Below are 23,450 nucleotides of genomic sequence, written 5' to 3'. Positions count from 1 at the left end.
AATTTCCAGCTGAAGCTAATTGCATTACATGTAAACCAGTTCAACTTCAACAACAGAGAGAACAACACTATGCTCGGGGAAATACCTCTGATCGTTTAGGGCTTGTCTGCCTGCTAAAAATGTAGCACAGTGAAATGAACACTATTATATTAATGTTAGGAGATAGGCTCTTTCTACCTCTATCTTGGCCTTCTTCCCCTTGGCAAACACACATGCCTGATGTTTCATTACGGGATGATCGAGAGGCCTTGCTCAACCACCCACTTGCCTCCCCTCCCCTCATCCTGCGGCAGAGTGTCAGCTAGATAGGCCCACTCGCCTCATCAAGGCCAACTGATAATTAGCACGCTGTTCCACCCCTTAATGATCATTTCCACTAATACTAATTACACTGCGGCTCCACCTCAGCTGTGCTAAACTTACAATTACACTGAATTTATCCCGTAGCTTTCGACCTCCCTGCCACAAAATCCTACCGCCCTTACCTTTACTATAGCTCCTATTTTGTATGTGACTGATGTGCTAATAGCATGCCATTAAGCCCACGAGTGAGCTCATCACCTTAGCCAAGTCTATTTGTAGTTGGGCAAAATCATTTCCCCTAATGCTTGTTATTTAATTCAATGATTACCGGCAGTAAACATTCCACGTATCTCTTGAGTTTTTATGGAGAAAGTAGGGATCAGCATTTTGATTGAAACACTTTATGTAAGGCTGACATGATTCCCCTTGCGAATGGAGTCTTAGTATTAGTTTTGTACGCTTTATGACTTTAGGCATCGTATGTGATTTACCTCGCTGAATTTGTGTAAAGAAAAAAAGGTATCTGCTAGAGTAGCAAAGTACTTGAGGGTGCGTGAGTTACTGAAAAGGCTGTAATATGTTCAGACTTATTCTCTACCTACAAGTCAGTTCAGTTCATTCCCTAAGTCCTAATTTTCATTTGAATTGTGCATTTTTTTACAGAGTGGTGAAGGTTAGCATGTAGGTTTTCCCTGAATGTTTTCTGGTTTAGTAGATAGTCAAAATAATGAGACATCAATGGATATTGAACTTTCAAGGAGATCAGGAAAGGGCTGTACTCAAACCTCACAAGGCTAATTCAACAATGTGGTAAAAGGTCCTCCAAGTCCTTTGTTTTTATTATTCCATTAGGTTTTGGGTGTGAATATCAAAAAGTCAGCAACGTGAGTTGCCAATATTCACAATGATGTAAACAGTGCATAATATTCCAAATAACGAATAACCGTGCAAAATAACAGTCAAAACAACAAACACTCACCCAGAATAACAAACAACCATGTGCAATAAAAGTCAAAATAACAGGCAACCATTGCATCCTCGGCAAACATTTTCACAGGTGTCTAAAAACAGAATACGGTAATTAATACACTTGTCATTCCATCGCTTTTGTATCATAGAAAGAAGATAAGCAGTATTAATCCTCTGAAAAACAAAACAACAGGCATCTAATGATTTACTTAATAACAATCCCAGATCAAGTTAATTTTAAGACAAGGGATGGGGTCACATAACTGGAGTGTCAAAACAATGATCCACAACAATTGTTTTTATTCTCAAAATTCTGTATTACATCCGGAGATTTTGCAAGACTTCCTTTTGACTTTTTATTTTATTTTTCTTTATTTTATATTTTTTGCCTCCCCTATGAGTCAGGAGTATTCATCGATGGAAGGGTTGCAGTACGATGGGTCAATTGTACCGTGTTACTACAAACCTCTCACTTCTAGCCCATTAGTGCAATCCTCATTATCTTTTTTTTCCTGATTTTTGTCATCTCAGTCTTTAAGATCTGGAATGTGAATCCAGCCTTAAAACAATGTAATGATATATTGGTGACAAAATTGATTATAGTGCAATATGATCCTGCCTAATTCTTAGCCAACATTTTTCTTTTCCGTCTTTTGTTGTCCAGGTACTCCAGCATCAGCATTCGGTCCATGAAATCAGCTACATTGCCAAGGACACAAGAGACCACCGGGCCTTTGGCTACGTCTGTGGAAAGGAGGGCAACCACAGATTTGTCGCGATCAAGACCGCACAGTCGGTAAGCAATTTGGTGGGAGTACTTGTCAAGCATCCGGTGATTACTATATGCTGCATGCAGTGTTGAGACTAACCAGTGTTGGACGTATGTAATGCAATTGTTTTGGTACAGCTGAGACAGCGATGACTGAGCTGGTTCAAGCACAGAACATGCTGTGTTTCTCCTCATGGAGATATTCTCACTACCGTATACACTCACATGATCCACCAGTAATGCATTCGTCCCAACAAAGGAAGGCCTATTTTACTGACTTCAAGCTAAAAGTGAAAACAGTGGCTGAAGAAACAAGCAACCTGGACGTGGCGAGAAATTTTGGTTTAGATGATAACAATGTCAGACAAAGGAAAAAGGATACGTTTGGGGCATTTGAATTCAAGGACAAATGTGCGAACAGTGGGTCAATGGACAGAGATCTTCGAGTGATTTAAAGCCCAGAGACAAAATGCGTATGGAGTGCCTCGTCTAATTGTTTGCAAGTTTTTAAAATTGTACAAGCCAAAAAATATGCTTGCACAGGTCCATATAGCTACGTTAGGGCCCGGTCACACAGCCGGGTAAAATTTGGCGATTTTTTTTTTGCCCGTGGTTGCCCGCGATGGAAAATGCGCAAAATTGGCCAACCCGCTGTTCATCCGTGGTATGCCCGCAAAACAGACGCCGGCGACTGTTCCGCTTCCTCATCGCGTCATTTTCGCGTCATTTTCTCGTGTGGACCACGGGTATAAAAGCTGCCGAGCCGGCGTTATGCCGAGAAATGCGTCCTTGCCGAGATTTGCATCCCCTCGCTACTACAACCACTTTTACCTGGTTTTATCTAACGTTTATATCACTTTTAGGGAATTTAATGGCGAACATATAACCAAAACCACTTCGTCTTGCATTTGTTGGGAATGTAATACAACTTAAACCGTTCCGTATTTGTTGTGAATGTGTATATAAATCACTTTTGAGCAGGTAACATGTTTATTTTGCCCTTTTCTATTCAAATTGCTCGTATTGAAACTGTTATGCACTCTACCATAAAGCTTATTTCAGCATAATAAGCTTTATGGTAGAGTGCATAACAGTTCTCAAAAGTGATTTATATACGGTGTGCATTACCGTTCGATTACATTCACAACAAATACAAAGACAGAATGGTTTAAATTGTATACATTCCCAACAAATGCAAGTCGAAATGGTTTTGGTTATATCTTCGCCATCACATTCTCGAAAAATGATATAAAAGTGAGATAAAACGAAGTAAAAGTGGTTATAGTAGCGAGGGGATGCAAATCTCGGCAGGGATGCATTTCTCGGCACAACACCGGGCTGTAGAAATCATAACCGCTCAGGTCACAGTCCCGTGAAGATCAAGATTTAAAGCTATGGCACCGAAGAAGCCAATATGTTATTATTGTAATAGTTTTTCATTTTTATTTTATTATCTTGTTATGAAATGAAAAGAAATGTCAAGAAATAAAAATGGATTAAGACGAGGTCACTACGGTGACGGGGATCCATGTTCACCCCTTGACGTCTCGAGCACAACTGACGTGTGCTCGGCAAATTGCGCTGTATATACGCGGAGAAAGGCGTTTGACCGTCACACGCGTTACACGAGCTAATTCACGTGATAACACCGCAATACAGGCGCAGAACATGCTATGACCGTGCTCCACCCACGATTACCCGCTAAAATTTCGCGTACTACCCGCGTGTAACCACGCCCTGGTCGTTCCGTGTCTGTACCGCGTCATTACCTCGTGTGTACCACGTGTGCCGCCCGCGGTTACACGTGGTCTAAAGTTTTGAGCAGCGCAAAACTTTTTCGCGCGGCCAACCGCGTGTGAATTTCCGACCGCGTGTAAAGCACGGCTGTATCTCGTCTGTATGGCGATCTCAAAGTGTCCAACAGCGTCTTCTTCACAGGCAGAAATTTCTGGCCGTGATTCAGCCTCGATACGCCCGTGAAAGGCTGTGTGTCCGGGCCTTAAGGCAGTTTGAGGGGGTCGGGTTTATATGTAATTTAGGCTTACAAGCGAGCATATATGGTTATTTGCAACTGATAATGACTTTCAGAATAACACACTACTGTTTGATGTCAGTAATTAGGGGATTAATTGAATAACTTTTTAAATTAAATAACTAGTGACTTTAAAGGTGAGATTCACCATTTGAAATGTCCTTAAAAAGTTGTAAATATAATATAAAAAATAAAAATCCATGTTTCAAATAAAGCCAAAACGCCGACATCCACCCCAAAAAAAGGGTTTATTAGCGCTTAAGGAATGAGCATACTAAGGCTCCGATCATGACTTTAAGCCAGGAAATGGCAGCAGAGAGTAACAAAATTTCAAGTTCCGGACACCACCTTTACCTAATTACTGTTTTTAGGTAACATGCCCAACACTGTATGAAACCAGGGCAAAGCAGTGCGCACAATGCACTGTAGTATTTGCAGAGTGTGGGTATCTATATGTAGTTTTCAAAATCCTACATAATATCTAGCTCACATTTGCAAATCTGTTGGCCAATCTTTCATCTGCCTTTTTAGCATGAGTACAGTGAACTACCCCAATTTTTCACACCATACCCTTCGATTTTCACTCCTCTGCACAGGCGGAGCCTCTCATCATTGACCTTCGTGATCTTTTTACACTCATTCACGACATTAAGCAAAAGGAAGAGCTGGAGAAAAAGGCCCAGAAGGACAAACACTGTGAACAGGCTGTTTACCAGGTAGGACGAAGAAAACATGCTGCAAGAATTTATTTCACATTTGATGCATGATTACACATGATATCTCCTTCACACCAAATCGATTTGAATTGTGTTTGTTGGACAGACACACACACACACACACACACACACACACACACACACACACACACACACACACACACACACACGGATGCACACTTACACACTTTTAGGAACACTTACTGAGCTTCCATACAGATAAGCTATGATATTCAAAAATACCTTTTTAAAGGTGCTTGTAGGTACACGTGTGGCTCTCCCTTAACTTTGAAAGTGATTCCTACCATTTTTTGCTATGAAATGTGTCATGTGCCTTCTTCCCTCCCGCCGCACCCGCAGACCATCCTAGAAGACGAAGCAGACGATCCCGTTTATCAGGTAGACGCCCCCCTAGCTTTCCTGCTTTGCTGCAGCTTGGGAATCTAGGAGTAGTAAATTCTTCATATGCGCACTTGATCTGATCACTAATCTGCTCCAAATTAATGATTCAAAAAGTTCCACCACCCAGCAACCCCATTTTTGCAGTTTTGTTCAACCATTCAACTTCCATTCGCCAGTGCAATGTTGTAAACCCATATTTTATGTTGATTCGTGTCAGTGCTCCAGTTTCTTTCAAAGATCTGTCCGCATCCACAATTTACTGTAACTGTCTTTTTTGGCTGCACATGATTTGATATGTGTGTGTTTCTGCTCACACTGAATACAGACAATGCTAAATTTTATGCTACCCTATATTATAAAAACACGTCCTGAATCATCTGTTTGTTGCTGTTGAATATCTCCATAGTCATTCATTTGGCTTTCTTACTTACAAATTGGTTGACAAAACTCCTGCTAATGGCCCAGGGACCTGACATTTTCAGAAATTGTTTTCACGCGGGTGATGGTCTATGAAACATTCTACTGTAAATAGCTATTAAAAATCTGGTTATTGTAATATACGGAGCTGTTTAGATGACATGAATTCAAATACTGTACCGTATTTTCACGATTATAAGACGCACCTAAAAGCCTTTATTTTTTTCAAAAGCTGACCATGCGCCTTATGATACAGTGCACCTTATATATGGAACAATAGTGAGTCGCAAGGTCTCGCTACTAAGGCAAGAAGCTGCCGACTAAAATTTTCCCCCATAAGAGAAGTAGTCCACGGTGTATGCTGGGATATATATATATACCGGCATTTAATTTCCTAACCAATGTTTCAATCATCATTTGAATCGGTCACTATTGGCTAAAGTTATTCAGGGGTAAAGAAGGTGGGTCCTTTTTAGCATTAACAGGCTCGCATAGGCTAAAGCAGGGCAAATGAAATCCTGCAATTGGCCGAAAAAGAATTTCAAACACACGTTAGGTTGGTCTCCGGCATGGAGTAAACATTTTTTACTAGTCTGTATTTAAAAACAAGCAATGTCTATTGATGCAGATGCTTCTCGGCGAATTTTTTCTTTTATTCGTCGGCATTATTGGGTGTTCTGGAGTTTGTAAATATTTTAAACGGTTGGATTTACTACACTCATGGATGTAAGGGGACCATGGTTGCATATTATTATTGAATGTGATGGCTGCAAGACTATTTTGGTGAGCTACCCCGGCTTTATATTTTCCCAGTATCTTGTTTCAGACTGAGCTTGATGTTTCTGTGATTAGTCTATTTTTAAATTCAGTTTAATTTAATTCAAAGTGTTTGTCATATGCACAGTAAAGAACCACAATTCCCTGCACAATGAAACTCTTACTTTGCTGTCCACACAGTTGTCAGCGAAAAAGAAAATAGAAACTAAGAAATGGTTGGCATTTCTTTAATCCCAAGAGTTTAACCTTCCTAATGATATGTGTAATGACGCATTTTACTGATTGGTGACATCGTACAGACACCGTGTCCTTACGTGTCTGAGACACGTATTTCATTCTTTGCAAGCCGTCGTAATGTTAAGCGGTTAATAAGTTTGACTGAACTATCTGACTGTTTTGTTGACGTTCCCACTGTAGCGTCTTATAGCCCGGTGCACCTTATATTACAAAAAACTATTTTTGGGGGGTGCGCCTCATAACCCGGTGCGCCCTATAGTCGTGAAAATACGGTACTTTGAAATTGATACATAAGATTTCTCAAATGTAAAGGAACCACCTAATTCAATTTAAATGCTATCCTACAGGGGTGTCAAACATACAGCCCACAGACCGAATCAGGCCTGCCAACAATTTAATCAGCCTGCAAGACAATGCTAGAAGCTTGACAGAAAAGTGAGAAGCATCACGTCAAACAATGACCTGCTGTTTTAAATATGTCCACTGGATGTTGCCAAGTGTCATCCACATCATAAACCACCCACTTTAACTGTATTTGCTATCTACCATTTATCTATCGCAGTGTTATTCTACTTAAAATAGAAGTCACAAACATTCCAATTAAAAAAAGAAAACAAAAGATTAAATTTAATACATCATTTAAATCATGTTCACTTAAATTTGTGGTCGCGTGCTATTTTGTCACTTTCTAATTTGCACGAGTTAACTTGACTTGAAAAAATTGTAATGGACATAAATTTGTTGTTTTGATGTTTCTACAAATGTACAAGTGATAAATACTACAAGAGACTAAATTTTAGTGGAGGTAAAAACTATTGATGGAAAAAAAAACAACAATAATGTTTTTTTATTGAATTTTACACCTCAAAATCATAATTGTAATTTTATAGTGAGCAACCAAAGGATCCCCAGCCTTACAACTAAAGCACACTTTTTATAGCATTTATTTTCTGGCCTGCCCCCAAGAGAGTGTTTTTTTGACGATGTGGCCCCTGAGCTAAACGAGTTTGACACCCCTATTCTCCTGTATTTAGCTGGTAGGCTTTGACAAATAGCGTGATAGATTAGGGCTATTTCAAGCACCCGTTTAAATCCTTAATCTTCTTCTAATTGTGCCATGTTTTGTAATTTCTTTAATTTGAGTTCATATGTACACTGACAGTTCTCTTCCTGAAATGAAAATAGTTTCAAAGATATAGAGCCTCATGTTTTTATTGACCTCTGCGACATCTACCTTGCTATGAACTGCTACCTGACTTATCCTTGTTCTCTCCCCCCTCCCACATGTTTTTCTTTCTCTGCTGATTGCCCCACTCCTTTCTCTGCTATTCTACTTATTTGTACCTTTTCACCCCGTTTGCTCTTGTCTGTTCTGATCATGTGATTACACCCCCTCCTTTTTACACCCTAATCATCTCCTTGTCCTTGACATGCAAACCTGTCATGTGTCTCCCCTTTCACTTTTCACTCTTTTACACCTTGTTCCGTAGTACATAGTGTTTGAGGCTGGACACGAACCACTCCGTGGCCCCCAATCAGAGGAGAGCGTTTATCAGGTACAAAGACAAAACCTAGCTTCCTTTCCTCCCCACTTATTATAAACCCTACGGTAGATGATCATAGCCTTTAAGCAAGCGGCTGTCTAGCTCATCACTCTGAGACATTTCTGCAGATTCAGGTTTGAACATGAATTGAAAGGGCCTTTGTTTTAGCTGATATTGGGAAAACAGTGTAGGAAGTTTGTGTTTGAGGGTGTCAAGTGAAAAATCCCTGCATAGCATAAGAGGATGCAAACGCATCAAGGTCAGTGTCATCTATGTGGTTTCAGGACCTAACTATTTTTCCGTAGTAAGACCATTTGAAGGAGGAAGCTAAGACTTCGGGGACTTGTATAGTTTAATCCGACAGCCTCCTCTCAGTCTTTCTCTCTCTCCTCCTCCTCTTTTTGCCTGTGTATCTTCTTTAGAAGATGAAAGATACGGAGGAAGAGAGGGAGAAAGAGATTAATCACTTTGCCATGCCATTTGAACTGGCAGTGAAACAAGATCAATAGACTGGAGCGGGTAAAAAAAAACAAGCAAAAGTTAACCAGAACTGGGAGGGAAGAGAGACGGTTGGAGAGGTTAAAAGCGACAGCTCGTTTTCTTGACTTAGAAGTGAAGTACTAGCCAAGGCAATTTCTTATCATCAAATAAGCTTTACTGGTTTGGAATAACAATGGGCTTTTTTAATGCTCAGCCAACATCCTCAGCCATTGTTTGCAATCAATATTGATTTAACTAGGATTGATTCGGCAGTGCTACTGTAGAATTTGCATAATCCCTCTGCAACGAAAGATACAATTATAAAAGAAAATGGACTGAATCTAAACGAATGTAGTAAGCTTTTTATTCTTTAATAGTTCAACTCGTGATATCTAATACTCACTCTGCTAAACAAAAATATACAGTTTTGCTATGCAATTATCATTTGAATCAAACTCCTTCAATCCAATGCAGGTCCCAACCAGTCAGCAGAAGGAAGGGATCTATGATGTCCCCAAACGCCATTTCATGACTGTAGGTGTTCTTTTATTTTGTATTATTTGTTCCTATACGCCTCCACCTCCAAACCTCTTGTCCGGGTTCTCTTGAAGAAAATCTATTCCGATTGGTCGTGCGTGCCCATGACATGCTTGCAATTTCAAAACAGATTAGTGAGGCTGACTCAAAAATGCAGCACAATTCAACATCTGATGCAGGTTTTGACCAGATGGTCCACACAAAACAGCATGTTATTTATCCGGTTCGCTTGTTTGTATCAAAAAAATCACAGAGAGTCAGTTGCATCTCCCTTCAGAGGATGACTATGCGAGGTTTGTTGGTGGGGTGTTGTTTCTTGAGTTGCATGAAGAAGAGCCATTTAATCTTCATGTAGTCCGCCTACACGCTGTCCCCCAAGATTTTTTTCCTTAAGAAATCAGTGAACACATTTACATACAGTCGATATTCAAGTACAATTTGAAAATCCACTTGCTAAAACATTCATTGACAATGTCTTCAGTTTGGGGGTGCAGGATAACATGAATAACATGATGATAACATAATAACTTTAATATTGATTCTTCCAATATACATCAGCATCTCATTTGCACTTATATTTATCCAACAGCCGCAAACAGACAAATAAACAGTCATATTACATTTTATGATGCTTTTTTTTTCACATTCATTGTCATTTTACCTGTAGTTTTTTACGTAAGGCATCGTGATTTGTGTGGTTTGTAGCTTGACACTGCAGAAAATCGAGTGAAAACGTTTTGTCTGCAAATATAATCAATTGTCTTTAAAACCCTTTTTTCTTTGTCTTTAAATCCCTTTTTTAGATACAAATGTAAGCTTAGTGTATGCCTTGGGCTATTTAAAAATGGACATATTATGTATAGAGTAATCCCTCACTCAAACGCGTATTACCAGTACTTTTCATGATTTCACTACTTCACAGATTTGCATCGTGCATTGTGTTCTTCATTCTTATTGGTTAAACTGTCTCGGCTTCTTGGCTTTGTAGTGTATTATGATTTGACCGATAACGGATAATGGATAATTGATAAAGAATATAGAACAATAAACCTCTACAACTTCAACTTCAACTTTGTAAAAAATAAAAATAAAAACAATAACAATAGTTATATAGAGTACTTGTATTTGTCAGACAAATTTATGTATAAAAAGGTCGTAATAATTCTAATAAATAAAGGTTTCTACTTCACGAATTTCGCCTATATCGGGTTCTTTTTGAAACGTAACCACTGCAATAAACTGCATCAGCATTTTTTTGTGCATACTCACATTCTGTGTCTCTATAAAAGATTTTCAGTTTGACAGGGTTATTCACTGTTCAGAAAATAAAATCGCCCAATGCAATCCATTGAATGCACTGACCAAATAACATTTTTCATTTTTTGTTCATGAAACGATAACCACAGCAAGTGTTTCGAAAAATATGTTTCCCCAATTTGTGGGATTAAAAACAGCCAGTGTGCGTGTGCTTGTTGCTCAGCGTTATTAAAGAGATAACCTGCACTGGCCCCTAACTATCTCGCTCATACAGCTCCATGCTGGTATTAGTGGCAGCGCCTCCATATCTCTAAGTGTTACTGCTTGTCTGTTCATTCAGTCGGAGCTTTTTGAGAGCCGAAAGCTTCCCTTACGTGTTTAAGCACCCCGGGCGGGCACTTGTTTACTCCTCTCGGAACTCTGAGTCATTCCGCGAGCCCTCGGTGGTCACAAAGTGCAAACTGGGGTATCCTTTATGTCAAAGAGGACATAAAAGACCCGTTTGCATCGACACTGATGGCTGGGATACCTCTTCATGTCTTGTTTGGTTTCCGTTCTGGGGTTTCTACAATTCCACATTCAGCGCTTTATTTACAGCATGCAAAGCTTGGTGTTTCTGTGTTTTTCTAAATACTCATTGTCTGTTTATGCATGGCCCCCTGGTACATTTCATGCAACGTCGCTCTTCCATAGCTTGGATAATTGTATTGTACCCCACCTCTCTCCACCTCTTTGTCTGAGTCGGGTGTTTCCAAGAGCTTCTTTACTTGTCTGGTCCTCTGTTTTGAGTTGTTCTGCTGGAAGGGTAGCATCAGCATTCTAAAGCAGGTCAGACTCTCAGAGGACCTTTTTGATTGGCAGACACAAGAATATGTAATCAGGGTCTGTTTAATAGAACTGAATAGCCACCTACACAATCTAATATAGCCAATCATGAACAGGCCATTCAAGATCCATTTTCTGATAATAGTACAAAGCGATAATGGTTTCTTTCCACGCACTGCACAAACACCCAAATGAATAGTTGACTCAACCTCCAAAAGGAGCACCAACTCAGTCTGCGGCGCGATGAATTCAAGATTGTATGACTATTGAATTTCAATTTCATGATGTGTCACTGTACTTTTTGCTATCTCCCCCTGTTTCTTTTCACAGAATATCAACCACTTCGATCTTTTTGGAGACATGTCTACCCCTCCCTCGGTTAGTACTACCCACACAAAAGAAGAATTTCTTTGTGTTCAGTGACAGTTTATTTGCATAGGTTTGTTGATTGTTAACACCCCCTTAATTGGGCCAGAAGGATTGTATCATGTTGAAGAGAATAAAGAATACATTTCATTGATACAAATGACAAGCCACTGTACCAGATTAAAACTAAGGCGCTGGAACCATTAGGCTATAAATCTTTCCTGACAGATTTGAATTAAATAGTAAAGTAAAAATATATTGGAATGCCCATGATTCTCAAATAGATGATGCACTCAAACCACACTGAACATTGATAGACTACACTACACCATCAGTTTTTATTGAGCACTTTGTGCATGTGTAGAACAAAACAGGTTGCTGAAATAGTTTACCGGCTGTTTATTATCATCGATAACCACGCAGTGAACATTGTTTACAACCAGATTAGACATGGCACTCCAGAATAAACGCGTAATAAAGACTTAGAAAAATACGATAAGAAAAATGTCAGGATAATTAGGGAAAACATATACACAAAGTAGCCCACAGAGAAATAGAGATTTTTTTCACTTTACTTTTCAAGCCCTTCTATAAAGAACAGCGGACCAGAGAAAGGCAAGTAGACAGCACACAGACAAAACACCTCTCAAAAAGTTGAGAGAATATTAGTAGCTAATTCCCAACTGTGATCCACGCAACAAGTGATATGTTGACAAGAAAGTTTACAAGACATTCTTTTGAACAAACACAAGACAACTATGACTAGCTTCCGCGTACAACTGAACATGAACAGAAACAGACACAGGACCCAATAGCGCTCGTTTGCTCAGTTTTTAATAAAGAGGCAGAGTAGAGCTTGCTTCCACAATCCAATGGTTGACGGACAAGGGGAGCAGGTGGCTGGAGACGCGGAAGTGGCACTTCCGTGTCGAGCGAGGATGGTCGAAGATTGGCAGGAAATACAAGTCTTTAGCAAGGGCGGTGTCAAGTTCGGAAACAAGGTCGGCAACAGGTGTCAGGAGGGTAGCGTGGCAAAACAGGTAGGATATCGGGAAGGCGGAACGGGGCAGAGTCAGGTCCCGAAAAGGGTTGGCAACGGGTATCAGGCAGAGAAAAACAGGGCAGGAACAGAGTCTGAACGTGAGAGCTTGCCGGGCTGGGAGCAACGGTTCGCAACGATCTGACAGGGATCTCTTGAAAGCCGGGGGTTTAAAAAGAGTCCAGCTCTCAGGGCTGTTGGCGCCAATTGAGCAGTCACAGGTGCCCTTAATCGGCAATCATGACAGAACATGCGGAACATCTTGCGATTTTAACTTAAAAACTCTATGGGCAATCCCATCACACACAAAACAGGATTTTTGCTGAAAGAATTAAATGTCATGCAAAAAAAGAAGATATCTTAGCTGGCCCTTTTGCATTTTAAGATGCTCAATGTGTATGTTTGATTTTAGTATTAAAAGGGACATAATAAATTATGTAAGGATTTTTCTAGCTTAAATTTAAGAAATCATTAGGATTGAAACGAAATACTCTTTCCTGCACTCAGTTAACAAATTTGTCTCTAGGTGTTGCTTGTGCTCCACCGTAAACATATTTTTTTTTCTCTAAAGTATGCTAAAAATTCTTATAATTACGTTATTACTTTAAGTTATTGGAGTCCTAATATAAATTACTAATCCCCCAAATATGTAATTAATGAACCAAGCCATTTGAAATAGCACATACAGTTTATTACCACAGAGAATCAATGATGGAAAAACTGAGGAGGCGTGGAGGTGGTGTGGGCGGAGATTATGGGGGTTTTCAACCTCTGAAAGTCTGGAAGTTACTAGCACAATAAGAAGGTTTCCAGCTATAATGCTAGTCAAATTTGGGGAGATTCTTTAATTTGTCGTCGTGGAGAGACTTGGTCTCGTACTCCGGATGGTTGCAATGTATGGCCGCAGCACAGGCCCGCATGGCCGCATTGACGCCGTCGTGGAGGACCATGAGCCATGAGCTCAGCTAATTCCTTTATATCGACCAGAAAGACTCGACCAGATCATGCCTCTTTGGGCGTGTTCTCATATATCTGAAATCACCAGTATCGGATAGCGGTGTTTAAAATTGCTAAACTTGTCAGAAAGCCAAAGATGTGGGAAATTCTCGTCGTGTTCTATACTTGACAATGTCTCTCCATTCGATATAATTACGTATGGTGAGAACATTATTTTATCATTACAAAGCCGTGGATGTTTTAACTACAAACAAAACTTCATGTTATCAGGTTTTATTATGGTACATGGCGAATTGGTATGTCCGGGAACTATCCAAAAGGGGACGCAGTCGTTCCATCCCTTCCAAGTTTTGAGTTATATGAACTGGGCAACTGTAATGGTTCAGTTTTTGTTTGTGGAAAAGAGCATTTTGAAAGCAATCTAATGAAATGCTTTATTGTTAAACTAATGACAAATAATTTGAATTAATGTCTGTGTCTGTATTTATAGATGCAACAGAAAAACTGGATACATCATCTTTTTTTCCATGTGCATTAATGAGGTATCAGATCGAGACTGAATTGGCAGATACTGAAAAACTATCCAATCAATACTCTTTTTCCTCTTAAACCAGTCCTTCTGTCAAATTGTAGAACCCTTTGTGACCTGTGAATCAAAAAATGTCATCACCCCGGCACCGTAGGGTTTATAATAAGTGGGGAGGAAGGGAAGCTAGGTTTTGTCTTTGTACCTGATAAACGGTCTCCTCTGACGGAGTGGTTCGTGTCCAGCCTCAAACATTATGTATTACGGAACAAGGTGTAAAAGAGTGAAAAGTGAAAGGGGATAGTATGGGAATTATTGCTGACTCAAAAAGAAGTAAGCTGACCCTTAAGTGCCTTTGATAGAGTTATCATCCCTGACATGTTCTCTTTCAGATGCCTCCTTCACCTGCCAACACACTGGATCCAAGCAGGAGCAGCCGCCAGCAGCAGCCTAATACTGCCGAGATGTACACCCCCTTTAGCCCGACCTCGGTGCCCTCAGGTGAGTTGCCAAGATTGAAGCATTATATTTCCCTGCATTTAAAAAAAAAAAAGATTATTTTGCACAAGCTATATTAGTATTACAGTTGCAATCAATTGTGCTTTTTGCATTGTCCAGTCATTTTCATGTCTTTGTGGGCCAGAATCAACCCACAGGCGACGCAGCATGTGGTCAAACTCACATTTGGAATTACATTCAAAAGAAGATTTCAAAAATGTCTAAAGTGGTTGACTCTGAACACAGCATAGTATGATAGAAGCAGTCTACCTGCATTACTTGGCTCGGGGTGCTATGACAATGTCTATAGAATGTGGGTTAAAAAAAATTATTATCAACTTGTTGCTTGCCGACTAATGGGACAGCATGGCTAGATTTTACATTTTGAACCAAACCAATTTGGTACTGCACTCGTTGTTTTTGGACAGGAGCATAAATCGGAGGGTGGTAAACACAACCTGAGGATCCGATCTAGTACTGCTTGTTTTTTTTTCTCCCCATGTACCTCATCTGTGATAACTGCTACAAACTGAAAGAACACAATCTAAATGTACAACACCCCCAAAAACTGTCAAAGAAGTCAGAAAGCCACACATGACATAAACAGCATTTCATTAAGTGGTTTGTTAAATTGATAGAGTCAGCGGGGGAGAAAAGGACAGTAAAGGGCAGGCAGCAGCCGAGAACTTGCTGTCATTGTAAGCTTTAGCAAACTAGCAGCATGGTGTTGGCTGGTTCAGTTGCTGTCGCACACGGTCCAGGGTGCTCGATGGCTAACTTGGTATGCTAGCTAGTTCTGACTAGTATTGCAGTAGCTACGCATGCAAGTTTGCACCTCATGGTTAAGGAGTATGAAATAAACACATGATGCTTTAAACCAGGGGTCACCAGACTAAGGCCTGTGAGCAATATCAAGCCCACGAAACAATGCTGAGAGAAGCATTGAAAAACTTGAGCCGCTTCTGTATATTTTGCGTGTTTCAAAACCAAGCGGATGAAATGGTCCCTTATAAAAAAACAAACAATGAATTACAACTTGTGCGGTTAAATGCAAACAAGGGAAAAAAATGGCTTGGTTCATGTTATCTATTTTCCTCATGTATTGCAGAGATATTTAAGACTGGCAATGCATATCCAAAAAATTGTATATATCATTAAGCTATTTTTTTCCTCTGTCCCTCCTCTGTGCAAACCAATGCAACTTGCAACTCAAAAAGTGTGTTGACCCCTGCTTCAAACTAAGCTGATGTGTGTGTTAAACTTTGAAAAACAGTTTCTTATTTCTTCATTTATTTTAGTAACTTAAGTTAAAATTTAAAAATTACAGTCATTATTTTCCTTTTAAAAAACAGTTACTGAAATATTTTGTGATGCTCTATGAAAATACATACAGTAGTCCAAATGAATAGAACATTTTAAAAAGTTAAAAAGAGGAATCTAACCAATGTACACCAAAAGGAAACATAATGGACAGTATGTATTTATTACTGAAACACAAAATATCAAATTGCTAGGGACAGTGCCCAGATGAGGCATAAATTCAATCAAAGGCACTTACAATGTCAACAGTGTCTCACCTCCAAAAGATTCATGATTATTGATGACCATCAGAATCTGTGCCTAAAACTAGGGGAGCTCCTTCCCTCCTCCAAAAATACTAAACATAAACACTAAAGGGCTTGACTTAACAAAAGAAACAGTATTAATAACTTGGATCCTTGCTGGCACAGTTATGATTTCAATGCTATTTGTAAATTAGTTGTACATCTGAATTGGGTCTTCGAGATACAAATCTGCACTACAACCAAAAAGCAAGTGTTGGGCCGCCAGGGCCTGCAAGGCCTTCTCTGCTGTTTTAAAAAAAAGATTGAATAGTGTGATGTAATTTAATTTTCTCTATGAAAATGCACTAAATAATTCCATATCATCTGTCAGTTTCCTTTCATTGATTTCCCCCTAGTTGCACTGCTCCCAGATGTGTGCTTTAATATTTAAGCATGAAACCAATCACATTTCAGCCATTACTCGTTTCCAAGCTCAGAAATCTGTATACTAAGCAAGTTTAATGTCAAGCAACTCAGAAATTTATGAAAAACACAAAACAAAATGTTGATAAAGATGTTTACTTTTCAGTGCAACAACAAATAAGTTATGAAATACAAGAAAACATTTTACATCGGTTGTGTAAAACACATTATCCCTAAAAATAACACAAGAAACAGAAATTAAAATATTTACAAATCCGAAAAAAAAGATAAAGTACAAAACAGTTTTAACCTTTTTTATACCAAACAATCGTAAAGTCACTAACACTGAATCCCTGAAAAAAATGTATATTGACCAATCACAAGAGAAAAAAAAAACATCTCGATTCCAAGAGCCGGTTTGTTCTTGAACAACACGTCACTAAAGGTCATTAATGAAGGCCTAGTTGTGAAATACACAGCCCGTCACTGCAAAAAGCACATACTGTATTTCTGTGAATCCAACATAAATTGCTTTGCAGTGGAAATTAGCAATTTGTATCATAAAACGTCCCCCTTTCCTGTTGTAATAAAAATGGTTTCCTTCTCTCATTACCTCAAAAGGGTATATGACCATGGGCTCGGTGCAGGCCTCCCAGTGGGCCCAGCAGCCGTTTTCTGGCCAAGCCCAGACTCTGGCCTTTCCTGTTCAGGGCCCCTTGCAGGTGGCCCAAGTGCTCCCGGGAGGCCAGCCCCTCATCTGGAGCCAAGCCAACATTTTCCGAGCCACCCATCAGCAGTGGGCGGCTATGGCGGCGTACATGCCAGCCCAGACTGTGGGAGTGGGGGGCCACATGCTCCAAGGCTTGGTCCCTATTACCACTGTGTGCCCCCAAGCCTGCGACTTGTCCACCCCCTCCTCAGCCATCGGTAGTCCTCAGCACGTGGCAGACCCTGTTCTGCTTCAGAGGCAGCTGAGCCTCGGGAAAGACGGCATGGGCGTCGACTTTGATGCGGGGGAGGGCCCGTCCGTGTCGGGGCCCATGGGGAGCAGGTGTGCGACCCCAGGCCCTGTGGCCGTAAACGAAACCATGGTCTGCAGTCAGCTGCTGTCGCCCCCATCTACTGCTACGCTGGAAGATGAAGGCAGTGACCTTGATTTGTCTCGAATGACCTTGAGCCTTGGAACCTCTACATCGCCATCTACTGAATCACGTGAGTGTTATGGTGGAGATCACATGCATGCTAAATCACTTCCCCCCTTCCCCTTTTTAGCCACAGAACCTGATATACTGTACAGTGGTACATCTTTATATAAACCCCTCCAAACACGAGTGTTTTATTTGCGAAGAAAATATTGCTCACTATCCGAAGTGAAATCCAGGTCACAAGCAGTCCTAGAGGCTACCACTAGAGACCGCTCAAGGCCACTCACTGCTTATGTTTGCTTTAGCATCATTTTGTCCAGTTTGCACATTGTTTTTAAAAAGACTGATCATGCCAATGGTTTAACTTGCTAGGTAGAAATCCAATTTCTTAGAAAATCACTGTTGTCCATCATTAATGAACTATTTCACAACCAGTCCACGGACTACTCAAGTGCTTTTAGGGGGCTACCTGGTGTCTGCCGGCACCATGTTAGTGACCCCTGGTCCAAATAAACCAAAACAAATATAACGAGGAAATTTCTGCTTAACTCTCAAGTTTCGTCTTTATTGTTGTGAATCTGTGCCCATGGGTTTTAGTTAAAAACACTGCATTTTTCCTACATTTATGTAATACATTATAGGGAGCAGGGAAATTTTGTAATGAAGTTGATCCTCATGAATCTTATTTTTACACCCTGTTGTCCCTGAAGGACTAACCTATGCATTCAAATTCAGAAGTGGAAAAAGCCAAACTCTTCATTTGCTTCTTAATATTTACTCGTACAATGATGCATGTAGCAGCAATAGAGTTGACTTTATGCAGAACATTGGTGGCATTTCATGAATGATTTGCTCTGTCAAAAAAACTCTCTTTACAGCATCCACTCCAGCTCCAGAACAGAGCTCATCATCAAACTGCCAAACAAGCACCACTGACCTCCCCATCATCGAAGCCATCGGGGACCTTAACCATGCCAAGGAAGAGCAATCGGTAAAAGCTAAGGGGCACATATCTGCTAATACCATAAGGCAGGGGTTTTGAATCAGGCTGGAGAGAAAACATGGCTGATTGATGTACTTGATTTATTTGTATATGCCAATAGAGTGTTAAATCCGATACCTCTGTAATAAATGAGCAAAATACATAACATAAGCTCATTCTTTTTTTTTTCATTTGCACAATGTGTGTATTGTGGTCGTATTGTTCGTAAAGGGATCATTTTGTCCAATTGCTTTTCAAACACACAAAATATACAAATACATTTTTTGATTTACAAATAAAAATTTAAAGAGTAATAGAAAGTAAATTAAAATTTGATCATTCACATTGAAAATTCAACAGGGCTACTTTAGAAGTGTTTTATTGCATTAAATGTAATATCTTGACGAATAAAATTGATTTTTTTAAAAGCATATACAGAAAAATGTGGCCAGCTGTTTTATTGTTGGCCATGAGCAGAATTGAATTATGTTATGGGGGTACACAGTGACACAGAATTTCAGGTTAGCGCAATCGTATTGCTTTAAACGAAGACTTCTATTTTAAATCAAATAACATCAGGATGGGCGTTTGCACAAATGTTCTTTGTTTGATTAATAGTAGTCAGCATGTACAGCTTCAGTGAGTGGAGTGGCGAGTGGGTTTAGTGTCATCCAGTGGGCATATTAAACCTGCAAATCATTGTTTGATGAGAAGCGTCTAATTTATTTTCTTATGCTTCTCTCAGCATCGTCTTGTGAGTCGGATTAAATTTGTTGGCAGGCCTGACACAGCCAGCGGGCCGTAGTTTAGTGATCACTGCCATAAGACAGTTTGATTATTCATCCTTAAGTGATAATGCCTACTACCCAAGTCAAAACCCCGTTTTATCAGACAATTTCTGAACTATACGTATTTTACTTTCTATGAGGATATGCTGGTCCAAACAAGGCACTTTGGTTGGTATAGTGTTTTTGCTTATTTTTTCATAAAAATCCATCCATTGTCCTCCATCTCTCACTGTCACCATTTTTCAACTTGCTGTTGTCCTAAAATGGCATCTGGGTTGCCAAGGGCTCCTGTAAAAACGTGGGCTCCTCTAGAAAATATAACTAAATTCAGGAAATGTGTAAGATGAGTCAATTCCAGAGTCACCGTGATGTCATTTCAGCAAATTGATAGTTCCTGTCACATGATCTACAGCCGGGTAACCCGAGCAATGGCGGCCTTATTGGATAGGTGTAAGTTTACCTCATTAATATTGTGATTGACCTTAGAAATATTGCAATCAACGCTTTAGTTTTGCTGTTATCAGAGGAAGATTGGATGCTAAGTTATGGCCACAAATGTTCAATAACGTACTAATGGCCAGAATTTCAGGGACACGCGAGTTGCTCCGTGAAGCTAACTTCAACTGAGAAACTCTGAACCCCATTGTATTCTCGGCCAGGCTTTATACCGCACGCCGGAAGTTGCATTGACTAATTGAGGTTCTCTCTCACCGGGTAACAGTACATGGGAAAAAAACGACGCCTTTAAATCCTCCACTTTCATTTGAACATCCAACAAAAGAGTGCAGACCCGTGAAATCAAACCCCTTCTGTTGGACCCATTCAATATGGCCGACAGTTGACATTGGGGGATGCATTTGACGTCATGCAAAAATTACCGATAGCATGCTGCAAAATGGAAACCTGATTAGATGTACAATACACATTCCACAAATACTATATTACTCAGAATCAAGAGCGTAGTTTTGGCATGGACGGAGGGGTCCTGTCCCCACCAATATTGATCAATCGTGTTTTGTCTCCACCAGTATTATGTGATTACTTGAAAAATTGTGCGCCAGTCCTTAGAGCAAACCTACATCCTTGGTCAGAATACAATTGTTGGATAAGTTCAGACAATATTTCACATTTCTTAATTTGCATCTGTGTTTATAAATTGGCTTTGTTTTGTGTAGGATTGTGGTGTTGTAAGGACAGCTTCTCCGATGCCCAGTGGGGACAATAATTTGTCTGATGATCAAGCAAATCCACGAAAAGAGAGCTAAAGAACATGAAAAGGGGTACCGAATTTCATCATTCCTGATCTACCAAAAATTTAAAAAAATCCTTTAGCTCACTTTTTTTTTCTTCAATAAGTCTCTCAGTTAATCTATTAGCCTTGCATTCTGTGTTATATTATTTTCCTTTATAGTTTTGTTATCTCTCATTTGGACACCTGTTTTACACGTTCTTCCTTTCACTTCCCTCATATAGAAAAGCTAATTGTCGCTCTCTTGTGGTCAGATTTCTAACGACAGTGCTGTTTCTGTCTTTCCAGGAAATGGAGGCTGTAAAGGTGAAAACACAAGTGTGAAAAAAATACGTCTGGCAAGCCAAATTGACCCTTTTGTTTGGTTTCTTTTTTAAAGGCTAGTTCTCAAACTAGCCGTTCACTCCTCATCCAATCAAGTAACCTTTCAGCCAGGAAGTGACCTTTCATCTTCGCCCCTGAGAGTGCGCATGGAGTCGAGGGCACTCACTTTTTTGACAACGACATACACTGTACGGCTGTGATGATGTTGCTCTCTATATATTTTTTGAGAGAGGAGCAGCGTCATTTAAAGATTGACCTTCACTCTGTGGACCGCCACCAGCAAAGACTGTGAGAAGAACTGTGAATTTATGGACGATCTTTCTATGATGTCACCCCGTCAGTTGGTTCATCCATTAGAATGAGCAAATTTTACTCAGATTTCAGGCATGAAAATTTCTTACACTTAGAATTAATGTGCCATTCTGAAGTCAAAACGGTGGACCTACGTGTAATGTATACATAAGAGGAGAACATGTTTTAAGGTGGGGAGTGTGGTTCTGGGACATTTTCCAGAGTGAATCAGGCAATTGAGATGCTGCGTTTGAACTAAAATCACCGTAGTTCGCCACGCAGGAGTACTGTATATTTTCCATGTAACGAGCATTAGAATTTATCTCACTATCGCACTATTCACAGTACCAGAGATACTAAAGATTGGAGTAAACTGAAAATCATCCCAAAAGATATAGAGAAACGCTATAAAGCACAACAGGAAAAACAACTCTTTGGTGTATCTGATGATAAATCGGACATGAAATAAAACATCGTAAATTCCATGTTGGTATTTTGTTTATAGTTCTAAACCACTTCGGTGGCTTTGGCGTAGGACGCTCGCCAAAAAGACCGGGAGGTCGCTCGTTCAAGCCTCAGCCGAATCATACTGAAGTAGTATCTATTGCCTCCCTGCTTGGTGCCCAGAATGAGGGGTTGGAATTGGGGGATTTGGTCAGATAATGACTCCCAACGACAGGTGCCGCACCAATTACTCTACAACGGCGTATGGTAACATGAGATTAGCTGGGGAAAACGAAGAAAGAAGAGCTTGTTCATAGTTGTCAATGAATGATTTGAATCATAGCCGCATGTGTACAACATTATTCATCACTTTCAATGTTTAGTTTGTTAAACAGATGAATACCAGTATTTCCTCCATGCCCTTCTCACTTTTTTAAGCTCTGACCTATTTTCATGCCTAAAATCTGGCGCGCTCAGCTACAAAGGAGAGTGGTTGTTGAAAACTTTTTCAGAAAAACATCAACACTGTTTAGTGTTATTTAAGTAGCTGTTCATTTTTTTACAGGTTTTGGCTGGTGATGACAAATCTGACAGAATATTAAAAGAAAACATTATGCATTATTGTATGAATCAAATTTGCCCAAAAACTATTTTGTAAAAAACATAATGGGGAAAAAAATGGTTCGAGTTCCCAATTGTGCCATACAACATCGCTATCCGATGCACCTCAGCCTTTGACATCATTGTTGTTTGTTTTCTGAAAATGTCTTAGTTTATGTTTGGTGAGATATGAACTGTGAATTTGTGTTACATGCCGATTCAACAAAATATGGCCTGATATATCGCTCACGTTCATTTTGGAGGGTCCTGTACTCAAAGAATAGCATGAACGTTTGTCCACAGTAGAGATAAGACCGGGCCTAAAAAATCCAGCCCGACTTGGGCCAGCGTGTATTAAAGCCCTACATAGCCTGAGCCTAAAAAATGAACTTGATTTGAGGGACTAAGCCTGTTCTTTAATGTTTTATTTGTTAAGACTCGGGAAGAGAAGGGCCTCTCTCTAGCTGATTTTTTTTAATGATCCACCCATTATTGTTTTTTGTTTCTTTTTCTTTGTGGCGGGCGATTGAATCCAAGCCAGCATGAGAGAAGCCCGGACTGAACCGAACGTATCGGTTGACATTCTATTTCGGGTCGGACTCAGGCCCAGGCTTAAGATCTTACCTCTAGTCCACAGGTCTTTGATTTGAAAAGTCACCGTGCTTTCTTTCTGCTAAATTCTTGACTGACTCCTACACATCTTAGTTGTTTACATCATCTACATTTTGGGAAACGTTGTGTGTCCACCCCACTGGATCAAACTGCGAAAAGATATTTATTCATATTAAACAACAGAAATATCACTATAAATGACTAGAGCTACCATTTAAAGCGGTACCCCCTGCTTGTGTAAGAAAACCTGAAATAGTCAAAAATATTTTGTAAATTTTATTTATAAATCTAAGAAAGATGAAAAAGAGAAGAAAAAAGGGACTTTTGTACGTATATTTCCCCCATACACTGTACCTGTGCCACTGTTGAGTCACAAATAAAATCATGTGATTGTCAA

At 39.9% G+C, this 23,450-nt stretch overlaps 1 protein-coding gene across 8 annotated transcripts in view; it reads left to right on the top strand.

The window, feature by feature from the left end:
• The window catches only part of dab1b (DAB adaptor protein 1b), a 74,263-nt gene extending 50,813 nt beyond the window's left edge, over window positions 1-23,450 (top strand). For 4 of the 8 annotated variants that reach the window (XM_088334928.1, XM_088334934.1, XM_088334935.1 and 1 more), the window contains 11 exons: window positions 1,937-2,068; window positions 4,670-4,789; window positions 5,150-5,188; window positions 8,113-8,178; window positions 9,121-9,180; window positions 11,596-11,643; window positions 14,546-14,654; window positions 17,240-17,830; window positions 18,642-18,754; window positions 20,709-20,813; window positions 21,071-23,450. In XM_088334928.1, the coding sequence (XP_088191054.1) occupies window positions 1,937-2,068; window positions 4,670-4,789; window positions 5,150-5,188; window positions 8,113-8,178; window positions 9,121-9,180; window positions 11,596-11,643; window positions 14,546-14,654; window positions 17,240-17,830; window positions 18,642-18,754; window positions 20,709-20,798 (1,368 nt within the window). In that variant the 3' untranslated portion in view covers window positions 20,799-20,813; window positions 21,071-23,450. The remainder of the gene's footprint in view (window positions 1-1,936; window positions 2,069-4,669; window positions 4,790-5,149; window positions 5,189-8,112; window positions 8,179-9,120; window positions 9,181-11,595; window positions 11,644-14,545; window positions 14,655-17,239; window positions 17,831-18,641; window positions 18,755-20,708; window positions 20,814-21,070) is intronic. The other 4 variants (XM_088334929.1, XM_088334930.1, XM_088334932.1 and 1 more) reach the window with 4 other exon arrangements.

This window comes from Urocampus carinirostris, chromosome 1 (assembly GCF_059441175.1).
Source record: "Urocampus carinirostris isolate Australia breed hairy pipefish chromosome 1, RoL_Ucar_1.0, whole genome shotgun sequence".
NCBI classification, from domain to species: Eukaryota; Metazoa; Chordata; class Actinopteri; order Syngnathiformes; family Syngnathidae; genus Urocampus; species Urocampus carinirostris.
This window is presented reverse-complemented; position numbering and strand designations above follow the sequence as displayed.